The following is a 23,039-nucleotide window of genomic DNA, read 5'->3' as shown; positions in this document are numbered from 1 at the left end:
AACCCCAAACCAGACCCCAGTGAAGTTCTTTCTTGTTTTTTTTTTTTTTTTAAGATTTGATTTGAGAATAGTTTCCATGTTCATCTTTTGCTGCTTCTACTTGGGATGAAAATGTTCTTTTTATGTCTGCCTAGTCCTTTATGTAAAATGCAAATAATGTAGGTCTAGCCTTTCCTCACACCCCTAAAAGTTCTCCAGTCGTTGAAGAGCATCTATTACAAATTAACATATCAAGAAAAACTGTTAGTGTGATTAAAGTAGCACAGTGCTACTGGTAAAAACAGACTGAAACATTTGAGTAGAGTATGGGTGTCATGATGTTCTCTACAGTTTTTTTTTTTTTTCCCCCTCTTCTTTTGGGAGGGAAAAAGTTCTTCATCTTGTGCTGAGCTAATACTAAGCTTGATGAGGTAGGGAGGGAAAAGGGGATGTGACTGCAAAAATGAGCTGAAGTGCTGGGGTTGCTTGCAGTTTTGGGTCATTGGGATGGCTTTTTTTTTTCTCTGTAAAAGTCCATTTATAGCACGATCTGAAGAAGAGTAAAGTTGGCAGTTGCTGTCATACTTGTGCGATGTTTGAGGCTTTACTTTTCACTAAACATCTGCGAAAAGAGTTGGTGACATTCTCAGTGGAAAACAAGACCAACTGTCCATATGTATTTTAGTGTGGTAACCAGGTGTGTCCTATTAATGTTCAAATGAAAATCTCCAAACCTAAACTTGCCTTTTTTACCACCCCAGACACCTAGCGATTGACAAAACATTTTTCTGTAGCTCTGATCTCTTTGTTATGTAGTAGCATTTTTTTAATTTCCCATCATGCTCCCTGCCTTTACTTGAACTTTTGTTCTTTTAGTTCTGGTTTACAAATGCAAAACCTACAGAACAGACTTTCATACTTAAAGAAACTCCCCATAAAACAACAACTCCCTACTAAAGTTGCTGTTCTCTGATACAGGAATTAAAGTGGCAGGAAGAAGCAGCACAGTGGTGATGTGGGGAGGAAGCCTGGCCAGCCCAGAGTGTGGGGAAGAGGTTTTAACTGAACTGGGATAGCCAGAAACAGGGGTGTGCAGTGGTGCAGATGCACCATGGTCAGCTCCTGTTGTAACTCACTGCATCACTCTTGCTTGGTCCCCTCAAGTGGCATTTCATTCATCAAGGGCAGTGCACTGGTCACTGTGGCTCGTCTGCAACAATGTATGAAAGCTGGCAAAACTATTTTTTATTTCTCTTTCCCCTGAACAGAGCGTTTGCTGAAGATGACCTTGGAAGAAAGACGCAAGGAGTACTTGGGGGATTATGTGGAGTTAAAAAATATTCCAACGTGGATGGAAGATTTAAAAAGTAAGAGCGAAAGTGATGGTAAGTGAAGTGGGGGAGTCTTAAAATATAGAGCACCCTCTTTTCTCAGTCTGAAGTTACTTCTAGGAAGGGCAAGACTTAGAACCTGTGTTGTTTTGAACAGTGATAGCCTAAAATTGGGACAGGGGTGAGAAAACCCCAACAGGATTTCATAAAGCCTCACTGCTGTCCCAGAAGTCTGCTGGTGTCCCCATATGGAGTCACTAACTCTTAAGTGTGTGAAAGAGATCTTCTCTGCATGAGTCTTACTTTGCAGATACTCCAGCAGTCGGCCATGCCTAAATTTACTGAGCATAATGATAGGGGGAATCTGGGCAAAACAATGCTGCAGGTGACCCAAAAACACAGGGTAAGTATGCAAGTTGTTATTTTCTAAGAATCCAGAAACTGGAGAAGGTGGGGCCTCCCTTACATTTGGTCCTGCCTGCTTCTTAGGCTGAGGAACATCAGTCTGGCCAGGATTAACTCCACTTTCCTTAGCATGTGCAGCCTTATCATGGTTGTGATCACCAGTAGAGTTGTCTAAATACTTGCAGTGAGAAGTAACCAAAAATGTGAATCCTATTTGCTTACAGACTTCTCTGCTCTGCAAATAATTCTGTTACAGTGCCTTGTTCTTTGTCTAGTTCCTTTTCATTCACACAGGGGTATGGAGGAATAGGGATGGCTTCTGAGCTAGCTTCCTTCTCTTCTTCTGGTTTTTTTTTTTGCTGTGTCTTGCTATCCTACTTGACTGAAATCTGTGTTTTTTGAAGGAGTATCTAACTATGAGATCTGAAGTGCTTCCTGCCTCTGCAGATTTAGGACTAATTTTCTGACCCTTTTGTTATCATTAAAGAGGTGAAGAGGTGTGTAACCTCATGGCTGCAGGTGAACATGGTTTTTATGGTGATAGTCCAGGTGCAATGAGGCCTGGAGCTGATCAGCTGTTTTTAAACTGGCAGGCTGTAACACTTATTTTAGCACAATCTGAAGGAGCTCACAGATTTTTCAGATGTCCTTGTCAAAAGCAGCTATTACCATTGTCTATTCCTAAAAGCATCTGGAATAATTTTCGAAGTGAAAATATGTCAAGAGATTGCTGAGCTCTTCAGCCCTGCTGAGTAGCTGTATTACATCAGTATCCATAGACCTCTTTTCTCCCATTTGAGTAGGTCATTTATATCTTGCAACATCAGAAAGCCTCTCCATCTAGTAAACAAGGGCTGCATAAAAATATAAAAGAGTACCTGACTTCTTGCAAGTTGATTTTGGAGGCCTGTGGTAGGTGGGAATATACAGTATGGCATGTGGTTTAACTGGAAGACTCTTTATCCCACCTAGCCCAAACTATGGTTTTTTTTCCAGCTACTCTCAGATTCTCTCTAAAGCACTGAAATTCACAGGTGTTGCATTACTTGGGCTGCTGAAAGTGACAAGGTGTGGATTTACGTTGTGATTGCTGTTACACTTCACAGAAGCAAAATGTCAGTTTCTAATATGTGGGTATTGAATCATGGCAGTGGTGAATTTATTTCTTTGTAGCTGCTCTTGCATTCTTTCTGTTAGTAGCCAGTACACTGCAAAAAATGCTGGAAGGCAAAAGTTGTGCTGGAACACTTCTCTGCTAGTTGAAGGTTTTGTTACAGTGTACGTTCAGGAGAAAATATCCATAGACACTCTTTTTCTTTGATGGATTTGTTGTAAGTAAGCCATGTGTGATAGTGAACTTCTGGAAGGTTGGGCTGCTGAAATGCTTCCACATTCCAACTGATTAGGACAATTAAAAGAAATATGTGTATATTAATGTGACTGTTACTGCATTTGTTTCCAACTTTATTTCTCTTAAATGTTGACCCTGTTCTGAAGATATCAAGTGTGTCTAAAAGCTGTCTTTTTGAGCTGAATTACAGAAAAACTAGAATTTTAATCTTATTGCTGATGAGAACTTTTGCTCTGTTTGATGGGACATACAGAGGGCAACGGGTGCAGCCTGAATGAGATTCTGGAGAGAGCAAGTGAAGCCCCAGGTGTGATGGAATTGGTAATGATCTGACAAAACCATGTTCAAGTTCTGATATTTCCTCCAGGTGAAAGGTGGCTGCTTGCACTGACAAATGGAAGGGGTCTGAAGGAGGGTGGTGGTGAAAATAAAACCTTCTGTGTATTTGTCAAGCCAAACAAAAACTGATGGGGAATTAAAAAAATTCTTTACAATTTACTCCCAATACCATATACAGTAAAAAAAAAAAAGACAGATTGATTTGTAAAGCATAGAGTGGCTGTTCAGGGAGAGTGATGAAGAGAAATCAAGGAAACAACCAAGAACAAATCAAGTGAAGCACGCACAATCAATCAGCTGCTGGAGTAAGAAGCTGTAGAAGGGCAGAGCATCTGAGCTGGCAGCCATCCCCATGGACACTCAGTACTCAACTGGTGTTCAGTACTGCACAAGTTTTTGTACTGCCTGTTAGGAAAAATTGTGTGTACGATGTAAAGCCTTCACAGTGCCCCTTTTAAATTGGGAATGACTCACTGGAGGGTGTTGGGGAGTTCCAGTTAGGCATACATTTTTGTTATGTGTAAGTCTAATGGCAGATTATTAAAGTCTGTATGCAGAATGATGCAAACTGGAGTTACCCAAGAGGTTCTTATTGGGAAGGAACCAATCTCACTGCCAGGGCACTTCCTGGGTGCTCTTAACTGGCAAATTGGAAGAACATACCTTAGTTTGTGGAAGAAAGTTTTTCCCTACCCCTCTTCTACCTTTTGACAGAAGTTGTGTTCAGAACTAAATTCTGAAGAGAACCAGCAAAACTTGGTGGAAGTTCAGTGTTTTGGTGAGGATGGAGGTCTTTGTAATAGAGCAACATAACAGAGGGATGCACATCCATGTAAAGGCTCCTGAGGAGTAAAGTTAGTGAATAGTGAATGGCAGCTGGCAAGGTCTTTGTCTCTTTGTAGCAGCAAAGCTACTAAAAATAATTGACAGTTCAAAGAGGCAGTATCTTTTAAAATGCTCTAAAAAAACCACATCAACTATGTTTTTTGCAGGTGTCCTCATACGGACACGACTAGCCATAAGAAATGAGGTTGGTGTATGTTGGCATGGAATTTGGTCAGTTTGTGTTAAGTGTTGGTTTTGGGAAGAGGGTGGCACAGTGTGGAATGCAAAGACTGAGTTTGGTGCCCACTTTTCTGCACTAAGGGGAGCAATCTGATGTGGGCATGTTCCTTTCCAGAAGGGCTGTGCTGTCAGCAGCCCTGATTTTTGGTGTGCTGCTTGCCAGGCTGCACAGGTGGATCTCAGAGATCACGTGTTGCAGCAGTGGAAGGAAAAGGGACAGTTAGTGACAAATGGCCCTCTTTAATGTCAAGAGGGGATGGTAGGAAGACAAAACTTTTGTTCTTGAAGCGGTCCTGTAAATATAAGCTTTCTCTGATTTAACTGTTTATTGCAGAAAGGAGGAGTTGCCCACTTTGGAAACCAAGAATGAGCTTTCTGTAGAGGTCTGGATAGTGTGAATATACTGGTATTGTTCTCCCCACTTGTTATCCTTCAGACAGATCAAAAGCACACACATCTCATCTGTTTTCTCATGTACTTTGAAACAGAGTGTCTTCCTGACAACATGTGAATAATGAACTTGTTTTCTGAAGTTTTGGATTTTATATCCCTGTGTTTCAATGCTATTTATTACATACCACTTTGTTAGGCACTGGAGCTTATGTTTCCCAGTGAATTAAATGCCACCATGTAGACTAACAACTGGAGTGTATTTTGAAGTTAAATACATATATTAGCTTTTTGTTGGGTACACACTAATTCCTGAAGATATCTTTACTCTGCAGTGGTGAATTTGAGAGATGACTTCTGAAAACTTTTCTGAAAGCTTTTTTAAAAATTAGGGTCTTGGGAATTTTGTTGTCATTGAGCTTTTGTGTGTCACTGGTAGAAAAACATTTTGTTGTATTAATTGGGTAATTCAGAAAATGGAATAAGTGATATTGTTTAACTGCAGGCAGCTGCTGTGAGGACTCTTACAGCCCTGGAATTCATTGGTAAGACAGTGATGCCAAGAAAACAGCAAATTCAGGTGGTGGTTTAAAGATCTTTGCTAGTGGTAAGAACTGATTTTCATAGGATGAAGTTAAAATGGAATGACATGATAACCGAGTTTATTTTTATTTAAGGTTAAATGACACAAAAGGTCTGCAGTAATTTTAAACAAGTCTTGAAATATATTTAGATGTTTTGGCAGTCTCTGAATCTTTTTAATCTGCTATTTTTAAAGAAAATTATATGGCTCAAACTATTCAAATTAATCTAACACTGAGGGTTTTATGTATAATCATAAGGTTCAGATTTAATAAAAGCATTGTTGTACTATCAATGTGTAGCTTTCTAAATATTCACAGTGGGTTGACACGAGATTACAGAGACAAAGCATGTAGATGAGCCAGTCCAAATGCTGCATGGTGAAAAGAAAATGTGTAGTAACACTGAGCTCTGGCCAGCATTTCTTGAGATGGGTAACTAACACAAGTAATTCTCCAGTATCTCCATGCAGCCCTGCTTGCCAGGCTGCACAGGCAATTATGTGAATATCTGTCCTGCAGGAATTAGGAAACAAGGTGATGAGTACTAAACAGACTTTGGAAAGTGACACCACTACTAAGCTGCAGTGAAATTCAGCCCGGCATCTACAAGTAAGAAATGGCATCTCTCAAAACCCTTCAATATTATCAGTGGTTTATACAGAAAAAGAAATTATGTTCAACTAGAACATTGAGATTGTTAGACCAGTTTGACAATCACAAGATCTGTCAGTAAGAGCTGTGTGAAGCCTGCGTGTTTCAAGACCATTCCCCCACCAAAAATCCAAGTCCATCAGCTTTCATTGTGATTTTTTTTTTCTTACAATGACTGTAACAACTGTCTTTATAACAGATTCTTAGCTGAGTGGCAAGGATGAAAGTAAATTGAGACAGCTTTGTATAATTTTTGCTATTTTGCTAAAAAAAAAAAAAGCTTTTGCTACTGAAACTCTTGATATAAGGAAGTTCAGAGTGCAGCAGTTTTTCTGCTGAGTGCACACAGAAAACAGCAATAACTTGTGTGCCACCATTCAGGGTCTCCTCTATTACCTGTGGCCCTGAATGTGAATTCCAGCTTTGCCTAAACTCATGCTTGTATTTGGTTTTCTCCTTACTTTTCATGTATTTGCATACCACTGTTACTCATGCTAAACATCTTATCACAGGGTCTCTTCAAGAGAGGTGTGTCAAAGGTTAGAAAACTGTGTCTCTTAGATGCACATGGAGAGCACTGCTTATTAATTGCTGTGTATAATAGCTGGGGGAGCCCCATGAAAAAACTAACAACTGTGGTTTCTGTGAATTGTGTGAGGATTATGGTAATTAAGTATTTTGAATACTTGTGAAATTAACTATGCTTTTTGTGGACATGGCTGAAAGTGTGTTTTCTCAGTTCTGCTCTCTGTCCATGTTATGTGCATATTAAGGAAGCAGCAAAGGAATTAGAGGGGTAAGATGGGCAAGCCATGTTCTTAGTGTGTGCTGAAGGTGTCCAGGAGTCAGTGTGCCCATGGCATAATGTGGAGTAACTTCAAGGCTGAGTTGGTATTTGGCTGCAGCAGATATCCAAGGCTGCCAGGGCAGGAGGGTGAAACCAGAGCCCTGTGTGCTCTGCTTTGCTCAGGCTCTTGGCTGCCCTTTCAGGATGTGTCCTGAACAGATACAAAGCTGCAGAGTGGTGCAAATCCGACTGTGTCATCTGTTGACCCCCCCACACCCTTCTGGCTTTCCCAATACATGCTTTAGCTATTGACTTCCTAAGACAGACTTGCACAGTACAGAGATGGGAATAACCCTTTGTCATGGTTTCATGTAGTTTGGCTTTTAGTTAAGGAAAAAAATCCATGAGCTACAGAAGTGATTCCCGGTAAGGACCTTGGCAGGTTCCTTTGGACCTGACGGAACCAATCAACTGGCTAGTTTTAAATATTGGCACCCTGTTAAATCACTTGAGAGAGCTGAATATACCTCTGTGAAAGGGCATTTAAAGATGAACAAGCCCCAGGAAAAACTCTGGCTTCTGGCCTTTGAACAGGTAACTGGATGCTGGCTGGGCTGGGCCAGGAGGAGAATGAGGAGATGCCTTAGTCTTGGGCTGAAATTCTCTTGTAAGGCTATGGTGAAGATACAACTGATACACCAGAGTTTGTTTTCATGGAATGCTTTGTGGGGGATGTAGCATTCTAGCCACAGCCATGAGCAGAAGCACCAGTGTTGAAGCAAGCAGATGTTGAAGTAGCTGTGATATAACGAGGAGCTTGAACAGAGAGATGAGGAAACCTTGCCCCAGGGGTAGAAGAAGAAAACCTCTGTTCCCTGAGACAAAAGAAGAGAACTTTTTGTTTCTATACTAGAACAGCTCATCCTTAAAATTGCACCCCAATAAGCTGAGATGGCCATGGTGGTAGTTGTGGGAAGACTACCGAACAATGGGAGGGACTTCACGATTGCAGATTTCTGGGGAACTGCTATTTGTGACAATTAAAAACCACAAGAGAGCTGTTTCTTGTGGAAGAGTCTCCATGGCATGGCAGGAGAGACTCTTAAGTGAACTGAAGTAAGATTATTTTTTAAGTGGTAAACTGACTGAAAATAACAAATTAGTCTCTTTATGTTGTCAGTAGAAAAAAAAAAGTGGGAGATGTGGTCTGAATGCTTATTCTGAATTCTTACTATTTCTTTTCTTTTGCTTCTGTTAATGAAATTTTCTTTATACCCTTTAAAGTTTTGAGCCTTCTTTGCTCTCCTCCTAATCCTTACCTTGCAGCAGAAAATGCACCCTTGCAGTGGGTGCACTGATGTTTGGCCAGCTCTAGATGCACTGCATTACTTGGTGCATTGGCCAGGAAACTTACACTGGTGAACCTAAACACTACACTCTTCAGGTGCAAGTTTACTTGAGTTTAAACTGAGCAATAATCTGTGTTTGTGTGTTTGTTTGCTCCTGGAGGTGAATTATCTCTAGTTAGTGATATCCCTGGTGTGAGTAAATCAGTGTGTAAATCAGGTAAATCAGTATGTTTAGTGTAAGGGGTGGAGGGAAACTGCAGTAAACAAAAAGACTGAAGATGTATTCAGTTGACCTTGTAATTCTCCGGTGAGCTTCATGTGAGTAACCTTTATAGGATGGATTAGCTGCCAAAGAGATGTTGCATTAAAGTGGTTTTGGGAAAAACAAAAAAGTTTCTTGCTTTCAGCAAGTATGAGATGATGATTATTAAAAAGTTCAGGTCTGTTTACATAGATTAGGAACACAAAATCCAGTGTAGCTAATCCTCTCTCTAAGAAAGTAAAGAACTTGACTTTGATGTAATTAAGATGATGACTTCTCTTTAAGCTGCTGCTCTGTGACTTTTTTAACGAGGTAACTTCCATACAGCATTAAGCTTATACAAGTCCTGGATAGAATTATTATTTTTGTGGCTCTTCTGCATGCAGCTGAGAAAGCTCTCTTATCTGCAGTGTCAGACAGCTCCTTGAGGGGCAAAAGTTAACCATAAGAAAGAATGCTGCTCTCAACAACAAATTGATAAATTGATGTCCTTATTGAGGCTCTGCAAGCTCTTGATGGGTTTTAGAGAGTGATAGTAGGTGGAGGTACAAAGGGAAGCTAGGTACATCTTTGCCAGAAAGAATAGTTTTATTGTTTAATTACTAGTGACTGAATCTTGACCATATGAATAACTTTCAAGCTTCTGTCCTGTGCAATATGAGCAACAATCCTTTTTTTTTTGTAGCTGCTGAATGTCACTGCACTGAAGTTTTGTACAGAGGTCCCTAAGGAAGTACTTAGTAGAGTTAGGAAGTCAAGATGATGCAGTGTGCTGTCAGCTGGCAGGCTCGGTCTGGGTGTGAGGGAGGACGGCTTTAGCAGCAGTGATGCTTTAACTTGGGATGTGCTGTTCCTCAGAAACTGCTGAGAAAAATTGTAGGTTCCAGCTTGGAATATTTTGGTGGCTGACTTAAGTAAGATAATTTCACGTATCTTAGAAAGTAGCAGGTTATATATTTAGGCTTCTGTCTTTTCTTTGATTATTATTTTTTTCCATTCTTCTTTTTATATATAAAGTGTGAGCTTCTTTTGAGTGTGGGGGATTGCAGGACCAAACTCCCAAATTAATGTATTCCTCTACAAAGACCATTTCAGTAAGTTATCTAGCTTTTCTCAGCATGGTAGCTTGGCTAGTGCCCTAATCTATAATTTGTGATGGATTGTGGCATATGTCCTCACAGTCTTTTGCAGACAGATGTGAGCCAGTGTGCCAGCCTGATTAGAAGCCATGTGCCTGTGATTAGGTTGAGGCCAAAACCAAGCTGTTAAATTGTACCCTTGTCATGGCTCACTTACATGGATCTGTTGCCTGACTCTGTGACTTTCAGATATTTTCAAATGCAGGGGGAAAAAGCTGATGTCCTTCTGCAGAAGATGGAGCCCTCTTTTGATTAGACAGGTAGAGACAGGTATGGCTTGGTTTAATTTGATGTAGCTTAGATAAGACAGGTATTTGTGAAGGTGCTGAACTATTGCCTCAACTAGGATTTGCTGCCTGGCTCTTCACATAATGAGTGATGGCACAGGGTAGGCCACCCAACTCTGGGTGTGGGAGGCTTGCAACAGGTTTGAAAACTAACCTCACACTAAAAGGAAGTAATGATACTGCTTTAACTCCCTTGATGGGGTTTTGGGGGATCACTGGTGCAGTTTAGGCTCTGTTTGGATCATTCTAACTAACTTTCATGTTATCTAACTATATTTGCTTCATGCACAGTTGAATACTTGATTACACATGTGTTAAAAACCTAGTCACTGGAAATAACATAAGCCTGGCTTCCCTTTTTTAATTCAGTATTCCCTTTTTTATTCCGATGCCCTTTTTTGATTCATTTCCACATGCTCAACATGAAGAAATGTCTCTTAAAAAGCCAGTGAGGGTCTGAATAATTGTAGTGTAGAATCATAGGATTGTTAAGTTTGCAAAAGACCTCTAAGTTCATTGAGTCCAAGCATTAAATGTTAGTAGTTACTCTGTGAAGTAATACATGGCTTTCTCCATATGAGGACATCTAGCTGATGTGTATTTGGAAAATGAGTTGAGAGAAAATTTCTCAGCCCTGTAGGAAGTGCTGCTTATTTTTTTTTTAATGCCCAGAAAATGCTCTTCTGTGGTGGAGAAAAGGCTTAACAATCCAGTAAAGGATGTTAAATTTGGATTTTGCACAGCTTTAAAAACCATTGAAGTGATATTGAGAAGTATTTTCTATTTCAGTGTACAGTGTGAGGGAGACGCATAGTGTCTGTGCACAGAGGTTGTCCTGAGACTTGCAGTCTATTGCATGTTGACTTGGCATGTTTGCAGAAATGTGTCACAACAGTCTTTACCAACATTTTCAGTTGGTTTTTTGGGATGGGATGCTATAGAATGCATATGTTGGAAAATGAAGCCTCTCAGCCTTCATGCTGATGTAGCCAATACATTTATTTCTGAGAGTGGAAGTAGTTCTCTGCAAGCACCTTTGCACTAGTAGCTTCCCTGGGAATGGGTCATCAAATGTTGTGTTGGAAAAGACTTCTCTAGAGTTTACCCAAAGGCTCCTGTCCAAAAGACACAGTCTTTTGCATCTCTAATGCAGAGTAGGTATGAAGAAAGTGTAGATATGAAGAAACTAGTTGCACCTCTGTCTTTCTTTAAAACATCTCCCTGTGTTATCCTGCCCTTTGCTTGTTCACAAAGGCTTGTTTGTGCAGTTATGGGCTTTTTTGATGATCTCCTTGATATGGCTGGTTAGACTGTAAAGGTGCTCCAAGTTCTGTGTTTTTCATTTGCTGTACAGGTGTGACTTGTAGTTGAAGTTCAGCCTGCACTGGATTTATTCCTGTGTGCTCAATGCAACCTTTTCTGTGTAAGGTACTCTACTGCTTGCCTACCCATGAATTGTGTGTTGCAGTGCTGTTCTTTGGTGGGATTTCCTAATGACTCTATATCCACTGAAAACAAACCCCAGACTTCATGTAGCGGTCACTGAGAGTATGGGTCAGTCATATTTAAAGAAAAAGTAGAGTTCCTTTCTGTTTTTTCCCATCTTTCTGCGTTCTCACCAGTGTTCTTATAGGGAAAGGAATTGTAAGTGTACTGCAAGTAACTAAATCCAGGAGAATAGGTGATGTACACAGACATTCGTATGTTGACTTAAAGGCTTTGCGATTTGCTGCGTCTTTGATTTCTAGGTAGATACGTAAAAGAAGATAGATCTAGATATTTCTGCTGACTGCTAGTGAGTTTGTAAATGCTTGAGAGTTTGTATTAAAGTCCATTTTTTAAGTCTTTGAATGAAGCAAGCATGACTTGCAACACAAATGAGTAGTGGTAGAGTTGTCTTCAAGTATTCGAAGTTCCTCTGTCCCTTGCTGTTTGGATTGAACCTCCAGTGTTCTTCAGTGTAGCAAATTACATGTGATATCTCATGGCTAGGGGAAAGAAAATGCTGCAAGGTAAGAGCTACCCCTAAGCCTAATATCTCCATGTAAAAAGCATCACCTTTTGCACCTTGGTTTGAAAGATGTGTGTCTGCCCAGGAAGGTGGAAACTCCCTTGGAATGGAGAATATGCCCTCCTTCCATCCGAATTATTATAACTTTGAAGTTATGGGGCTTTCACACAAAGATATGGGAAAAGGAATAATACATCTTTACTAGTGTAGGGATAGTATAGGATACTAGTACAGGGATAACAAGGCAAACAAACAACAACAGTGGCAGCAGAAGCACAAACCCAGTCCTGGCCTCTCTCGGCTGCAGCGCTTTCCCCTCGGGTGCAGTTCCGGGCCCGGCCAGCAGGGGTGCTGCTGGCTCACGGCCGGGCAGGGTGGGTGCGGTGATTCCCCCGTGCTCCTGCAGGGGGCGCTGCGGCGCGGGCTCGGCCGCGTCCCCCTCACACGGCAATGGCGGCCGGGCTGGCGAAAGAGGTGGGAATAAAGTTTCCTTTACAAACTCCCAGGGCAGCCAGTCATGGTGTCACTCCTGACAGCGAAATGAGCTCTAGCAGGAAACTTGGAAACAGCAAGCTGGAATGGCAGGGACGAGCAGAATTCTGGAATGGTAAAGGAGATGTGTCAGAAACTCTGTGGCTATGGTGTCCCAGCAGGCCGGGGTGTGTGGCTACAGTAGCAAAAAACTCAAGAGCATTGGCAGAAGGACAGCGGGGCTGGGCAGTAGCTGCCTGGCTCTTGAACACAGCCAGCAGAGGCTCCCTTAGAGGGTGAAGGGGCTCAGAGATCCCAGGATTTCCTCAAGGCATCCGGGCAGATGCTGAAGTGTCCTTTGTTTAGTGAGGTCAGCTGTTTATAAGGCCCCAGTGCAGTGGCCGCTCTTATGAGCAGAACTCCGCTCATGGTAGGAGAAGGCAGAAAACAGAACCCTGCAGTGGTAGCAGATTTTTCCCACAGTGACTGCAGGCTGTTTCCCTTCCCAGTTCCAAGAGCAGAAGAGAAAGCTAGGAGCTGCACCCAACCCTTCCCCCAGCCCAAATCTTGTGATACCTCTGCCCTTCCCACAGGAACCCCCAAGTAAAGAGAGGGAGTAGCCACCTGCACCCCTCCCCTGAGCTTGGCAGCTTATTTTGTCTTTCTCAAGAACCTGGTCATTTTTGTCTCCTAGCAACATACGGGCAAAAATTCCCTGAGAGAAAGAACAAAAGGAAAAAATCCTAAACTCCAACCCTTACCTACCTGTCCCAATACTAGAAAACTAAAGTTGGTAGTCCTACCTGGTAAGCTGTCACTCTATGTCATGCAGAGAGGTTTTTGAATGATAATGCCATGAAATCTTTGCTGATGGTTCTGCACAAGTTTCGTAGTTTTCTGGTAGTAACATTTTATTTCCAAGCTTTACTTCAAGTACTACAAAAGCCTGTAATACTCAACTAGAGAAGTTGTTGCTCGGCAATGGTGTAGAGAATGAAAAAAGCAGAAAATATTAAGCTGTCAGACAATTTATTCTATAAGTTAATGAATGAAAGCAATGAAGTTGTGGTTCCCCACTATAAACTTATTTTAATCCTCCTTGATGTTGTATGTGCTTGCGTATTTAAATGGGTTCTCACATTTTGGTAAGTAAAACAGGTGCTGCTGAGGACTAAGTACCTGATTGGTCATGAAAAGTAATTTTTTCCAGACAGTTTATAAAGTGCAGCAGGAATGCTGCACTGTTGGTGGTATGTTTTGGATGAAGGCTCATAGTTACCCCAGGTGTTACTGGATCAGCTTGAGCACACCAGGAATAGTTGCATGAATGCTGTGATATTGCCAAAACACAGCTCATGCAGTAAAGGGATCTGCTTTGTCTTGGAAGGAATCTAGTGAAGCAGAATTACCTGTAGTCCTGTAGTTTTAGAGACAAGTATCAACATCCTCGTGGGGCAATGAACAGTGATCTAAAGCAGTGTCATATGTTTGTGTCTCCATTTTTGAACTTTCATTGTTAATTATGAACTTTTTGTAGTAGAGGAAGGTTATAAAGTAGGAATTGAGTTTGAGGCAATGCAGTGTAGTTCTTGCCTCCGTGTGACCTTGGCTGACCATTTGATGTACTTCAGTAGAACTCAGGCTGCCATTCACTGAGAAGAATCTCTATTGAAGTTCTTGGTATCACTTGGAGTGAGGTACTGATAATCAGGCCTTGAGCAAGAACTTAGCAAAATACCATATCCAACAGCAGTTTTATTCCACGATATCATTACAAGGTCTGGAACACCTCTGAAGCGTTACAAAACCAACCAAACAAGAGAGGGTTTCTTCACACAGACAAAGCACATCTCCTTCTGAGGCACAGCTGAACCAGCAGCCTTTTCCATGGACCCTAAATCATGAAATCTCCAGCAAGCATAGCAACCAGAACAGCTGGATGCTGACTCTCCAAGTAAACACACAAATACCCAAGGGTCTCAGCCTACTTATGTCTTTGCTGTCAATGTGCACGCTGCTGAAGTGAGAAGACTCTGATTTATGAATTGACAATTGCACGTCCCTGCAGATAAGGGTGCATCACAAATTAGAACTGGGAATGTATTCCTGTTCTTGTTCTCCTCATTTGTTGTTACTCCTTTCTCAAACTTTGTTATTTGGTACTTTAGCTTTCCATACCAAGTCTTCTCTCGGTTTACAAAAACTTCATAAAAAAGGCAGGCTCCCTCCTTTCCTTCTACCTCTTTCTCTCCCAGACTTCAAGGGTTTTTTTGCCTCTCAGCTTTGTTATTTTGGGGATTTAGAGAGCTGTGTGGGATAGACTGAGAAAAAGGTTGTTTAAGGACTATGCAAGACCTTGTAACACAAGAAAATTGCATTTTGCACGAGTGTTGTGTGGGTTGTTCAGAGGGACTGGCTGTTTTGATCAATTCTCATGGTATGCCACTCTGTCTGTAATGTGTAAATGTCTTCAATGGCCCCCATTTAAATGAGGCTGAAAAGTCAAGGCTCACACTTAGAACCTTGTTTGAGGGCTGCTGTAGCCCTATCACCATGCTAAACCTGGCCTGAGCGACTGAGCTTGGGGCTTTTTGGTGAGTTATAGCCCCTCAGATGGGGGATATTTCATGCCTCCTGTAGAACCTTGAATAGGAGATTCCATGACCTCCTGCCCTGGAAGATGGGGCAAAGTGTGACCTCAGGAGGTTGGTCAGTGGTGCAGAACTGGGAAGTGCAGTTCATGCACCAGATGAGCCACAAAGATGATTAAAACATCTCCTGTGCCTGGAGAGACTGAGAGAGCTGAAGTTTAAACTGAAGAAGAGATACCCCAGGTGGGATCTGATCAGTGTTTATAAACACAGAGTGTAAAAGAGATCTCTCCAGACTCATCTCTGTGGTACACAGTGACGGGACAATGTCACTGACATATTTTATGAAAATCCTTTCGCTAGGATTTTTCTCCTGAGAAGCTGAGAGGCCTCAGAAACAGAATGTAAACAATAACTATCTGATGGCTATGGAATGTGGTCTTGAGATGGTTTACCAACAGGTGCATCTTAGATTGGTTGCATGTTAATTGTTTTTAATTAATGGCCAATGACAGCCAGCTGTGTTGGATTCTCTGAGTCTGCCCTGAGATTTTATTTTTCATTCCTTTCTAGCTTTCTGATGTCTCCTTTCTCTTTCTTTAGTATAGTTTTAGTATAACATTTTTAATATAATATCATAAAATAATAAATCAGCCTTCTGAAACATGGAGTCAAGAGTCTCATCTCTTCCCTTGTTCTGGGGACCCTCAAAGGACACCACCACAGGACAAGAGGTAGAAGGCACAAATTGAAAGAGGAAATTCTTTCTGAGCATTAAAAATCAAAGCTACACACATACTGTTAGGGTAGCTGAACACTGGAACTGGTTACTTGGAGAGGTTGTGGAATCTCTGTCTTTGGAGATACTTTAAATTCAGCTGAGAGAGGGTCCTGGACAACTTGCTCTGGGTGACTTGATCACTAGAGGTGCCGCCCAACCACATCCATTCTGTGATTCATGGTGTCTGTTTGCCTCCAGAGTTTGGTACTTGGCTGTAGTCCTCAGCTAATCCAATTATGCCACTTGGTAATTAGCTGAAACAGACCATATTGGCAGAGTGTGCAGCCAGGGAGAAGGTGTTGGTGTTCATCATCAAGTGCTTTTGACTTGCATGTTGTGCGCGTTTTTGGCTGGGTAGAAAGTGATTTGTCTGCAACAGATGTTTCTTCCTTGTGCTCAGGTTCTGATCTCGTTTAAGTCCAAGAAGCGATAGAGCAAATCTGTACTACAAATTTGAAGTAGTACAGTGCATCTGTGAGTGCTTTTCCCCTGGTGATGGAACATATGGAAATAATGCTTATCTTGATTTAGATAAGCAATTGCCTTTCCTATACAATCATCCACGCTTAGTAGGAGTAGAAGCAGACACATAATATTACAGGTCTTACAGTCTGTCTTTTTTTAACGCTCCATAAGCCTATGCAGAAACAAATGGAATGGAAATGCTGTTAGATGTGAGATTAGTAATTGCTAATAGTTCATAATTTGTAGTTTCTACAGGAAACTTGTGGAAACAAAGCCTGAGGTTAAAAAAAAAGAAAAGGCACTGAAGGGAAAAAGCACAGAGTGTGTAGCAGAATTGCTGCTGCACGTTCCGCCAGGGTCAGATGCGCTCCTAAAGCTCGCTCATTTCCTTTGTGTTTTTGGCAACCCAAGAAAAGTGGTTTAGTGTCCCAGTCAAGTATTTGCTGAGGATTCTTCCAGGAAGGGCTGCCTCTTGTCTGGGGATAATGTGATTCTTGTCCCTTGCTCAGGTTCTTTTTCCAGATTCTCCTAGAGAAGCCTTCCTTGTGGGGATGCATCTCTACTAGTAGCTATTGTAGCAGGGATGAGGTAGTGGGCAAATTTATTTCTGTTGAACTTGGGGTGAATTTACTTCTTTCAGCTGTAGAGTCTAAAGCTGACTAGAAATGATGGAACTCTGCTATTTTCAGCTTTTTTTTTTTTACTTGCAATCCAGTCTGCTACTTGTTTTTATGAACTTGAAGAGAAACGTGTGATGTTACTTGTTTAACAAACTTCCCTTATAACAGTGTGAGTCTGTGTGCCTTGCTGCCATCAATTCTTCTCACTTGTTCTCTCTTTGATTTCTTCTCTTATTGGCCTTTGCTCATAGAGTGCCAAGAGACTTTTGCTTTGCCATAGGTATCACTTTATACTATGGGGCTTCGGTACCTATTTTTACTGCTTTGTGTGTGCTCTACTCTTTCATTAACAGTCATTTTAAAATGCAAATGTAGTGGGGTTTTTTTTTGTAATAAACTCTTCAAGCTGTAGGTTTTTCCCTTCCCTTTAGTGGTAAGCTCTTTGGTATTGCTGTAGGGATTTCTGTAATTGGAAGCTTGAGATCTATTTTAAAAATGAATATACGTTAAAGTGTATCAGACTTTTAAACTTAGGCTATTTGAGCAGTGATTGAGTTTCAGGGCTGTTTATCCAATACGGTAGGTTTGTGCCATCCTTGTCCATTGCACCAGCTGAGTAAATTTATGTCCTGGGTGGGGGCTCCCTCTAGTGAGATGTTCTGACAGTCCCATATTCACTTGGTTCAGATGAACTTTACCCATTTTCTTTTCAAGTGTGGTTTTTGCAAACTCCATCTAATGCATTTTTCTACCCTTGTGTAAGCTGTAAAGGCCCTTTTCTTTACAACTGATCTGGAAGGAGTTGTAAACAAAGCTGAGGGCTAGAACTGCCTATTTTCTCTATTTGGTGTGAAGAGCTCAGGTAATCAACTTCATCCTACATGAAGTGGCTCTGTGGACTCTGAGATGTTTTGTACATGACTGAAGGACCAAAGGATCATGTTAGGAGGAAGAGGTAAATTAAATTGGATTGTATAGGCAGAGGGGTAGAAGATGACTGCTGGATCCAGAGGGGAAAAAGTCGGGGTGGGACATGAATGTTCAACTGTTTCTGGTGAAGATTTTGAGCTGTAATGTGTTACTGAGGCTGGGGCAGAGGAGACAAGAGGAGGACCTACAGCAGTGTTGCCACTTTTGTGTGTTGTCAGTAATAGCCTAAACCCCCACATTTTAACATTTTAGAAAGGATGTACCAGGATCTACTCCATCCTTCGTGAATGTGTGTGCAGAGATCATTTAGTGGCCATTGACTTCACTTTCTCATAAGAGTAACAACCAACTTGTTTGCAAGACTATAAAACAGAAATAAAAGCTGTCTTATTTAATAATGAATTTTTAAAAATAATGAAATCTGTATGAGTAATCTTGCAGTATATTGCTCCATTTGCCTAGCAGGTGTTGTTTTCTCAATCAGAGAAAAGCGCTGCCTCCTCGTCCAAGTCCTTCCACCCTTGGTTGTTCCTTCCCCTCTGGAGCGCGTCCCCCTGCAGGCAGCGTTGGCGCAGGTGCCTCAGGAAGCCCTTGATGGAGGCAGAGTTTTCCTTCTGGCGGCCGATCAGCTCCTCATTGAGGGGGGAGCAGTCAGCCAGGCAGCAGGTCCTGGGCCAGGCTGAGCGTGTCCAGTTCTTCTCCTGGGAGACACAGGGCAGGGAGCACGATGAGAGGGGCAGAGGGGCTGCAGGGGCTGGGCCCCCTTGGGCTCTCCTGGGGCCTGGCTGGGCTGCCCCAGGCTGCAGGTTGGGTGGAGAGGATGTCGGGCAGGGTCTGTCTTGTTCTGGTGGCTCAGCCTGTCCTTGTTTCCTCCTGGAAGGAAGAGGGCTGAGCCCCACCTCTGTTTCTGGGCTTGGGCATGGGGCTGGGGAAGAGGCAGAGGACCCTTGGTGCCTGCCCAGGCTTTCCTCTGCACAGGGGCTGGCATTCCTGCTCACCCTACAGGCTGTAGCTGCCGGCCCCTGGCACCATCCCACCTGCCCGGTGCCCGTCCCTCACCTCTCTCCGCTGCCTCTGGGCTTTTCTCCGGAGGCTGCAGCCGAGGCAGAGCGCGGCGAGCAGCAGGGACAGGGCCAGGAAGGTGCAGCAGTGCAGCTGCAGGGGCCACAGGCCGGCACGGCCCGTGCCGGGGCCCGGCTGCTGCGCGCCCCGGGCTGGCACAGGCAGCCGGGCCGCGCTCCTGGCGGGACGGCTGAGAGCTCTGGGCGTGCTGGCGAGCAGCGAGGCCACGCAGAGCCCCAGGAGCAGGGAGAGCCCCGGGCGGAGCATGGCACAGCTGCCCCAGCTGGGAGCTGCGCTCTCTGGGCCCGACCCCGAGCTGAGCTGTGCCCACGGGCTCTGTGCCAGGTGGTGGCATCAAGCTACGATGTCACAGGGCTGTTGCCTGGCAGCCAGAGGCTGGGAATGTTCAAGGCAAGGCCAGGCCAGAGGGTCTGAGCGTGTGGCGTTCTCAGCCTGCTGCTCTGTCTTGGTACTGTGGGACAGGACTCAGGAGCTTGGGGATGTGCTCTCTGGTGCTCGGGAAGGAATTGCTGACATGTCCAAGTTGGTATTCTTCAGTTGATGGAAATAGACGGTAAGACTAGAGGAACAAATTTGTTTGGACTGCTTCTACTTTCTCACTAAATATTGAAGACTCTTTTTGCTTTTCAGCAAACTCTACTTGTTTTGAAGATTTGAGACAAATAGATGAACTCAAGCTTCTTGACACTTGTGTTAGAAAGAATTTTAAAAAAGTAATAGTAGAAATGAATTTCATAATCTTCCCTCCAGTTCATTTCTGGTGACGTGCGTTTCTAATTTGGTGAAGCTTTGGGCAGTATGTTTGTGCAAGGGTTTGAGGTAACTGAGCTGTTCTGTAGAGTGAATCAGATATAAATGAAGTGATTTGGGGATGCAAATTCAAGAGTTTACAGAAATAAGGGACCTGTGGTAACATTATTTAGTAACAAATCTGTTGCAAGCCCAGTGTATGTTGTCTTCACCACCTGCGTCCTCCTAGTTGAGCAATTTAAGGTGACAAAGCTCCAAGTTTAAAATTTGCGTGGATTTTTTTTCAGGCTTGTTGTCTGGCTACATGTCTTCAGAAGTCTTTCTGAATTTTGGAACTGTTGCAAATGGTGTGCTTATATATTTTTGTACTCACTTGCTATAATTCTGGATTGGAGAAATTATTATTCTTGTTAGGAGGGTAATTTTAATTCCTCAATTTGTTTTTGCAATTTACACCCTTATGATTACCAAATAAAATTACTTGATGGATCTCACTCCAAAAATGTGTATGTTTCTACAGTTTTGTAACCAAACAGTATGTGGATAAGGATTCAGCGCTTCCCACTAGTTTGTATTTGGAAACAAGTAACAAGCAAGCAGTTGATGTTAGGGCAGTGCTGGTGTCTCTGTGGGTTACCGCTGCCCTCTCGAGGTGAAACTGAAAGAAACTGCAGTCTGGCAGGAGTCGTGTCACCGTACTGCTGCCTGTTCAGGGCTTGTAAACAATGACCTTGGACCCACACTTATAACCTGGCTTTTCTGCTTTCTTGGCTTGTAGGTGAAAACGCTAAGGAAGATCTGCAAGGGAAGAAAAGTCTGAGTGAGAAAGTTTCTCTCTATAGAGGTGACATTACGCTGCTTGAGGTTGATGCCATCGTTAATGCTGGTAGGTGGTTAAATATTTTATCTAGCTGTGTCTTGAAAATCCTTTACAGCTCCATGGTACAAGTGTGAACTCTGAAAAGTTGCCTGAAACTGGTGAGTCCTGTGGAAATCTGTTGAAAATATGTTTTTTTTTTTTTTCCCCCAGTTCGTTCATATTGTATCTGTTCACCCTGTGTGCATTTACTGTGGCAGGGATTGTTGTGAAACTTTTATAGCAGGGTCGCCATGAAAAAATTAATGATCTTTTGTCCATCTTTTGACTTAACTTGGTTAGCTGAGACTTCACACTTTGCATTGTAGAAGGCTCATTTTTGTTACTAAGTTAATGCAGTTAACCCAGTCTGCTTTTATAAATGAAGCCACCTGTGGGCTAGGTAATGTGAGAACTTTAACCACAAGGTGATAGGAAAACAGAATTTTGTTTGTGGTTTTCGTATTTGTTAGGAGGTTGTATGTTTCAAGTTTTTGGCCATGATCTACAGTTTTAAGTTTTTAAGTACCTCTTCTTGCTCAGTGACCATGTCTCCATGTGTGCAGTCGAGGTGAAGAACTGTATGTAGCATCTTGTGACAAAAAGAGGGAAATGCCTGTGCAACTAATTAATCAGTGTATTAGATTGTAGTAAACTAGTTCAGTTTTTTGGCAAAAAAACAGTGGGAAGGTTTACCCCTACACACATGCTCATAGCCAAATCTTGCCTGCACTCTCCACACCAAAAAAGAATGTGTGGTTTGTGTGTCCTGAGGCTGAAAAGTTTTCCCCCCTAATACTTGAGTGGCACTGATTAATTTTCAAGAACTAATTTTGGTGGTATTCATTTCTTGGAAGGAAATGTGCTGCAGTATCTTCTGTGTGATGGAATTAAGTTCCAAGATTCCCAGGCCTGTAATGGCTAAAATGGATGCATTTGCTTATCAGAGGAAAATGCTGTGTGGAGTTACTGTTTCATGTCTGCAAAAAGCACAGGAATGTTTGCTCACACAGTGGAGAGGGTAGTGAACAGACTCTCTTTCACTGTTTGGTTGTATGACATCCCACTTGACCTGTGGACATCTGCTAATGGGTTTTGTGAAGGTACAGATGGAATCCTTAGCCATTTCAAAATACATTTTTGCATTCCAAAGGTTGAAAAACGCATTTTTGCATTCCATGAGGCTGGTTTTCCTGTGCTAAAAAATTTAATTCATCTTCTAGTTTACTGATGCAGAAAAGCTCTCCTAAATAACAAACAATACAGTAGCATCCATGTAATATGATCCTCTCCTCACTGTGTTGACAAGACCTCTGAAACGTGAATAATTTAATATTTTGTCCTCATTCTTTTTTTAAGAGGATTTTTCCAGTAGTGCCTTTGCAGACTTCCTTACTTTATTGCTTTACAGTAAGTCAATATTAGCATATTTTCCACCTTTTATATTTAGCTTCTCTTTGTTCATAGACCTCCCTTGAATTACAGGCTGGAACTAGTTACGGATTAGCTTTAGAATAGGAATACTTCACTTTTCTTGATTTAAATCCCCCTTTAATTATCCTGAAAGGTCCAAAAAACCTATATCCCAGACTGCAAATGATATTATCTGCCTATAAACCTATTATCTGCCTGCCATCCATGTGAGAAATGCCTCTCTCTGAGGAGAAAAAAAAAAAAAAGAATCAAATCAATCGCGTATTGATACGCAATTTTGAGAAAAGGTTTAAAGATCTCTCAAAACACACTGAGGCTGAAAGACCTAAAGAGGTTCAAAACACTCAAAGTATCTAGAAAGCTTAGTTGTTTTTACTGTTGTCATCTGTAAATTGAATTAGGGCTTAAAGGGAGATTCAGATTAGATGTTGGCAAAGCTACTTATTGATTGGAACATGTTTATAAAGTGATACTTTGGTGTATCAGATGGAAACAAAACAGGAGCACTAGGGCCAGGCCATTGGTACAGGTGGATTTTTAAGATTCTTCTAATTTGTTATTAACCTTCTATAGTTCCTAAAATGCATAATATGTTAACTATTATGAGATATTAATAAGTTTAGGTTAAAATACTAACCTACAGTTACTCTGGAAAAACCATATGCTCTTTATATGACAGTGCAGTAATTAAGTCTAAGCCTTTGATTTGCTGAGGATAGCTGGAAAGCTACATGAGGAAGGTGTTGTGGTTCAAGATCCATATTATTTATGCAAAACATCTGCTGTGCTGGGATTCTTTTTAAATCCAAAAGTTTCAGTGAAATTGTAGTGTCTCTTAGATGGCATCTAAACCCATGTTTCTGCACCATATGATGCTTTTGCAAAGAACTCCATTGTTTTTTCTTCTGCAGCTGAAGTTATCCAAGCCTCAAAGACATAAAGCAGTAAGTAGCCACAGTACCAGTTTCTGTATGTAAGTTGAATAAAATGCAGCCTGTTGAATATGGAATAGGAGATGGGTTTTTTGGAGGTAAATCTGTGCAAGTTCTTTTTATACTTAATGCCTTTTGACTACCACAGATATTAATGATTGACTCCCTCCTATCTGTTGCAAGCCCTGGGTTAGGA

The 23,039-nt window shown here is 42.0% G+C and overlaps 1 protein-coding gene across 4 annotated transcripts in view; it reads left to right on the top strand.

Moving 5' to 3' along the window:
* MACROD2 (mono-ADP ribosylhydrolase 2) overlaps window positions 1-23,039 on the top strand; it is an 850,774-nt gene that overhangs the window by 2,927 nt on the left and 824,808 nt on the right. For 2 of the 4 annotated variants that reach the window (XM_071422242.1, XM_071422232.1), the window contains exons 2-3: window positions 1,248-1,364; window positions 20,400-20,507. In XM_071422242.1, the coding sequence (XP_071278343.1) occupies window positions 1,248-1,364; window positions 20,400-20,507 (225 nt within the window). Of the gene's footprint in view, window positions 1-1,247; window positions 1,365-19,265; window positions 19,425-20,399; window positions 20,508-23,039 lie in introns of those variants that run through there. The other 2 variants (XM_071422251.1, XM_071422259.1) reach the window with 2 other exon arrangements.

This window comes from Agelaius tricolor, unplaced genomic scaffold (assembly GCF_023055355.1).
Source record: "Agelaius tricolor isolate 1412-34295 unplaced genomic scaffold, bAgeTri1.0.p SCAF_1, whole genome shotgun sequence".
Lineage (NCBI taxonomy): Eukaryota > Metazoa > Chordata > Aves > Passeriformes > Icteridae > Agelaius > Agelaius tricolor.
This window is presented reverse-complemented; position numbering and strand designations above follow the sequence as displayed.